The 6,156-nt window shown below is 42.1% G+C and overlaps 1 protein-coding gene across 1 annotated transcript in view; it reads right to left on the bottom strand.

Moving 5' to 3' along the window:
- Nucleotides 1-627: 627 nt before the first annotated feature.
- The window catches only part of KCNU1 (potassium calcium-activated channel subfamily U member 1), a 128,874-nt gene continuing 123,345 nt past the window's right edge, over nucleotides 628-6,156 (bottom strand). Inside the window, 3 exon segments of the mRNA XM_070408066.1 lie at nucleotides 628-1,006; nucleotides 3,606-3,730; nucleotides 5,649-5,843. Of these exon segments, the coding sequence (XP_070264167.1) occupies nucleotides 628-1,006; nucleotides 3,606-3,730; nucleotides 5,649-5,843 (699 nt within the window).

Here is a 6,156-nt window from a genome sequence, read left to right as displayed (position 1 = left end):
CACCCAGCCACTCCATCCCAAGTTATTTTAATATTCATTCTTGTGCTAGGCATATACTAAGGTCTTGGCTTTACACAAATTGGTTTCTAATTCAAAGGAGCATCTCTCCATCTGGTTTTTCTGACCTCCTATAGCAATGAAGAAAGAAAAAGTATGAGAGAAAAGGAGAGAAGAAAATAAAATACTAGTTTACTGTTTGCCAGTTTGAGGAGAAAGAATGTAAGATTTTTTATTTGGGGGCTCTTTATTTCTTGTCTTCTGTGTTTACATCCTTCTCATTTTTATTTTGATTGCTGATATTCTCTGACTGGGGGAACCCAGAAATGCCTGAGGATTTCTTTAACAAGGCTCAACCTAACACATTTTCTTCTCAAGGGACACAGAGCAATGAACTTCCTTACAGAGGAATTTTTAAATCATATATTTTTTATTTATTTATTGCACCAGATCCAGCAGGATTGGATCAGCCTTTTGCTTCTTCCCAAATAGTGTGGGCTTACTGATCAACCATGAAGAAATGGGCATGACAATGGCATGCTTCCATTCTTATTTTTCTTGTTCAAAGTCACCATTTCCAGAGATGCCTTATAAATAGCAAGCTAGGAGCTTGTGGAGAATATCAGCAGGTCAAGTTTGAATAGGCACAGGTAGCGCCTCAGGGGGCTCCTTCATGTTTTCCTTTTCCGGATGTGTCCGGGGTGATAGTTCACCACTCTGAGTCAAAATGGATTGCTTAGAATTACCAAGGGGGGTAGTTTTTGGCTCCCATAAATGGACTGGTGTGTTCGATAGCTGTGTTGTCGTCTGGCCAAATGGGTTGGCTGTGGGAGGGTTATTTATGCCTGCAGCTGCCTTTGAGGCCTGTGGTACTATATTTATGTTTTCACTAAAACCTGGATATGAGGATTTATCCTTTCCATCACAAGAAATGTTGAAAGGGATGGCACAAAACACAAGATCCGAGGGCAGCAGATTAAACTCATTGTCTGGCCGGATAATCACAAACCTGTAAGAAAAGGCAAAGATGAGTCAGAGCCTCCACGGCTGGAACAGGGTGGCAACAGGCAATGGCCAAAGTGCAGCAGTCATCTTGATGGGCCCAAAGAGGGAATGTCGCTGTTTCACTTTGCTTCATTGTTGTTGTTTTTTGTGTGATTAGTGTGTCTGTACTGGGAGACTAGTGTAGTCAGAGTGGTCCTTGACTAGAAACTGGGAGACTAGTTTTTATCCCCACCTCTGACACTAACCACTCTTATACACACCATTTCCATTCTCTGGGCCTTGCTTTTCTCATTATGTTAACGGGAGAGGGATTTGGCTGTGGTTTGGACTGATAGAGCTCTAAAGACCTTTCTGACTCCAGGCTTCTTTGTTTTCAATATCCACTACACTAAGGACTTCAGCTGGCACAATACTGAGCTTAATCAAAAGTGGGCGATTATGTGCATTCCCAATATTTCCATCCTGACTTGGGCCTACCCTAATGCTTATGCCACCAACTTTCACATAGAATGTAGTTTGATCAATGAGGAAAAGAAACAAAAATTAAAGTAAAGTTGTATTTGAAACCTTGACTGGTATGTAACTAGTGAGTGTTGAGGAGCCTTAAAGAACACCCAGAGCCTGGACCTGCATGGAAAGAATGCAGGGAGGCAGGATGCCTTACATGGTATCAGGCACAGAGCAAATCATCAATGCAAGTGAGTTACATTAACTAATACACCAGTGCTCATGTCAGAATGCCAAGCCAGGATAACCTTTCATGACTTTCATCCTGTGTGTCTTCATTGCCACCCCAGGTGATCACCTCTCCTTTCCCAAACACCAATCTCAATTCAAGGTTGACTTTCTTTTACTGAATAATCTTCCCACTTTTATCTTTTCCACTAAATCCCCTGTAACCTCTATAATATCCTAAACAAGGTCAACTATAATCACATACTCCCTATAAAGCAGAAATCTCATTTCCTTCCCTGAGGTTCTCTCAGGTATGGATGGCATATTCTCCCAATTACCATGTGCCACAGGTTTGCCAGAGGTGTCAGGGGAGGGGATAGAGTTCAGGCAGAGAGAGGGAGGGCTGGAAGGGAGAGAGAGACAGAGACAGAGACAGAGAGAGAGAGAGAGACAGAGAGAAAGAGAGATCCACATTATTCATTCTCCCCAGTGCTGCTTCCAGAACATCACTGCCCCCTCACCATCTTTGTGGTTAGGGCTCTACAGTCCTATCACCCTCCCTCTTGATTCACCGGTGTCATCTATAGCCCTACATGTTTATTTAGGCCTTTGGCACTTGGGATACCTCAAGCCAGTGCCTCCATCATCTCACACACCTCTATGTGGTTTAAAATCCAACATACAGTCATATTTTTTTGACTTCCACTATAGTGATCTTTATCTCCAAAGCGCACTTTCCTGGACACATGCTGGATATTATAATATCCTGACATGTCTCACCTCTAAAATCTTATGCTTCAATATATTACTGTCCGACAGTAACTTCCTATCACTCTTTTACTCTCATTCCCATGCTGAGTACATCTACTCTTTAACTTCATCAAGACTTCTAATCCTTTGTCCTTTCACATTACAGTCTATAATTGCTTCTACAGATCCACAGTAAACCTCTCCTACCATTCCTCTCATAGTTAATCTAAACTCTTACCTCTTTCTCCACTCCCGGTAATACTTCCTCCTCCATCTTTCCTCTCAGCAATGGCTATCCCTGTACTTTACTGAGAAACCCTAGTGTTACATTAAAAATTCCCTTAAGCACACCCCATCATCTATAGCTAAATTTGCTTGGCATCCATTCTTTTCCTTCTTTTCTCCTATGAACAGAGATGATCTTTCCTTCTATTCAATACTACTCCATTTTGAGTAATTTCGCTGCTTTCCCCTTCTTCCTGAATGAGTTTATATCAATCTATTTCCACTCTAATATTTTTAATTTTTCCTCCTCTATGAACTCTTATTCATTCCCACTGTGTGAATCTTAGATCAGACCTACATTACTGTGTTGTTGTATACTGTTGTATACTCTCTTTTCTCCTCCTGTCCTCTATGTACATTTCCTGTATCTTCCCCATTGTTGTCAAATTGATCTTTCCTTAACCTTAAATTTGAATATATAATTTCCATAATTAATGTGTATGAAGCATAGTGGCTGGAAATGAGGCACTCAGTAAATATTTACCTAAGGAATCCAGCATAAAATAAGTAAATCTTTCCAATGTGAATAGTGGCATTTAGCTTTAAAAAATTCCATAGTCAAGGATGGGTTAAGTTACAAAACAAAACAAAACAACAACAAAACAAAACAAAACAAAAAACACAGAAAAAAATAACCAGATTCAAAATCTGGGTTACATTTCAGTTTTCACTAGGGACAGAGATGCCATTGTTACATGGCTTATATTAGAACATAATTACCAGGATTTATTCATGTCATTTACATGCATTCTTCCTTATTCCTACACCATCATAATCTACTTCCTTGCACCCTTCTTTGCAACTGTGGTATTCTGAGTTCTGGACCTCTCTTTCACATAGAATATAGCAGCTTTGGCTTTTATGCTTGGATGTGCAGCTAGCACTTTCCAAACTAGCATACTCCCCTTTTGTGCTCCGGATTGTGCTTCTGGTCATCTATCAGGCGGTATAGGCCAAGGCATAGGATTCCAAAATTATTCAACAAGCCACAGAAAACTTGCCCAAAGGTCTTTTTTGGCTGGGGAGAGAAGAGAAAAACATGTCTCTTGGCATTTTAATGAAGCAATGACAAGCCCTACTGGAGTGTCATTTGCCTTTACTTGTAGGGTTTGGAAGACCTGGACATCATCTCCTAACATCTATATGGTGGCAGCATCAAGTGGCTTGGAAGTGAAGCTTATGATTAGTTTTGAGCATCTAATCCCAGTGATTGTGTTTATCACTCTGGTCTTTCAAGAGTGTCTGGTGTGGTGTGGCAAGTCCTTATGCTCCTCTTTAGTACCACTGTGATTTTGGTTACCATTAGGAAGTAACAATGAACAACAGGTTGGAACATTCCATTTTCAGGGTACATAAATAGGGTGTTAAGTGACCTCCAGGGAGCGATCTTCTTATCCCACTCTACAACAGATTATAGCTCCAAGCACTGCTCTTGACACTGCTCTCAGGGTACAGCCAACAAAGGCTCTGCAAGTGCACAGCAGGTTCAAAAGCAGCAGCTAATGGGTTCAGTGAAGTAAAAAGAGAGCAGTCTTTCAGTTCTCCCTAGAGCAAAGGACAAGGTGAGGACAAGACCTAAGTGGAGAAAGAAAGACGTGTGTTGACCAGTCCACTGTCACCTCTGATACTGACAGGAAATTGCCAGTGCCTGTTGTCCTGGGCATATAATCACTCACAAGTCAACCTTTGGCAAGGAATCCAGGACCACAAGAGGACAAAGGACTGGACTCTATTGAAGGAACTCTGGAATGTTGTTTGCACCTGGAAGTCAGATGCACAGAGCCCATATCTGTTGAGACATACCAGGCACAGAGGCTTGGAAGAGACTGCCTCTTGTGAAAGGGGTTCTGCTGATGTCCTCTGAACCAACAAAAGAAGTTTCTTTAGGAAGGCCTGCCCCTACAGTTACACTGCAGAGCTGAATTCAGTGTCAATGCAAACTAAATCCAAAAGCACCGCACTGATCAATAGATTACTCATTCCCAGGCTGCACTCGACTCTGACCCCCAAATGCCAGATGCTCCACTGGAGTCTGCCAGGACTGTTATCTGCTACCAGTCTACTGTTCACCAGGCCAGTGGGATAAGAAAACTCAAGGCTGCCGAACCGGTTTGGCTCAGTGGATAGAGCGTCGGCCTGTGAACTCAAGGGTCCCAGGTTCGATTCCGGTCAAGGGCATGTACCTTGGTTGCGGGCACATCCCCACTTGGGGGGCGTGCAGGAGGCAGCTGGTCGATCTCTCTCATCAATGTTTCTAACTCTCTATCCCTCTCCCTTCTTCTCTGTAAAAAATCAATAAAAATATTTTTTTTAAAAAAAGAAAGAAAACTCAAGGCTTTTCTGCTGGCTAGCCCAATCAGTTGCCTGATTTCCGCTGACCTGATCAGATTTCTTTAGTGTTTCAAGTATAAGGAGAGGGGGAAGAGCTGGGTCAGGTTGCCGTAGAGGCACCCCTGCTTTGTCACTGGTAGACAATGTGGTCTCGGGTGAGCATTTGGTTCCCTGGCCCTTAGCTTTTTGATCTATGCAGTGGGACTAGTAACAATGTTTACCATGCAAATCCTCAGACAGATTAAGTTGGGGGACAAAAGCAGTCAGACACAGGAGGAATGCTTAGTAAATATTAGCTGTTACAATTATTATTGATACCCTTGTCAACGTACAAGTTATTGGACCTCTCTGATGCATCCTGAAGACTTGGATTTTTTTATCTGGAAGATGGGGATAATAACAACTGCTTTACCCACCTCCCGGCATTGTTAAGACAAATATGACACGGGTGAAAATTCACTGGATATTGTACAATACTCTTTGAATATGAGTTGTATTAATTTGTTGTTGTTATTGTTATTATTTCTGTGCTATAAGCTATCTACAGACCCAAACAGCCTAGACCACTTTCATAAATTCGAGACAAAAAGAAGCAGGAAACTCACTTTAATATCCGACAAAATGGTTTGGTTTAAGGACAGAAGCCCCAGCTTACAGCGCTTCCTTCTGGACAACAATGTAGAGCAGCTCTTAGAAGGCCCGCATACCATTTCCTTATCCAAATATTGTTCCATCTGGGAGCTTATCCCTCCTGTCACCAGCATGTGAAGGAGCTCCAGGACATGATAATTGTAGAAGGCCTGGAAAGCAAGGGCAAGTCATGTGTTAACTCAGAAAAGCCAGCTCCTAAACAGTGGATTTGTATATTCTTGAAGAAATAGACCCGATGGTGCAAAGCAGTGTCTCTCATTACCATTATTAAAATTAGCTAAAAGCTGGCAGTGTGGATAGGGTGCTGGGTTAGGCAATGTGCAGAGAAAATAACACTGACCTAGTTCCTGCTCTCTTGGAGGTTACACTATAATGAAGAAAGAAATGGGTAATTATACTGACACCAAGTATATCCCCTCTCCCAAAAACAACTAGAGGCGTATGCCAGGCCACAGATACCCT

This window comes from Myotis yumanensis, unplaced genomic scaffold, assembly GCF_028538775.1.
Source record: "Myotis yumanensis isolate MYYU_CA2020_CCGP unplaced genomic scaffold, mMyoYum1.0.hap1 SCAF_3, whole genome shotgun sequence".
NCBI classification, from domain to species: Eukaryota; Metazoa; Chordata; class Mammalia; order Chiroptera; family Vespertilionidae; genus Myotis; species Myotis yumanensis.
The sequence above is the reverse complement of the archived record's forward strand: the minus strand, read 5'-3'. Positions and strand labels throughout refer to the sequence as shown.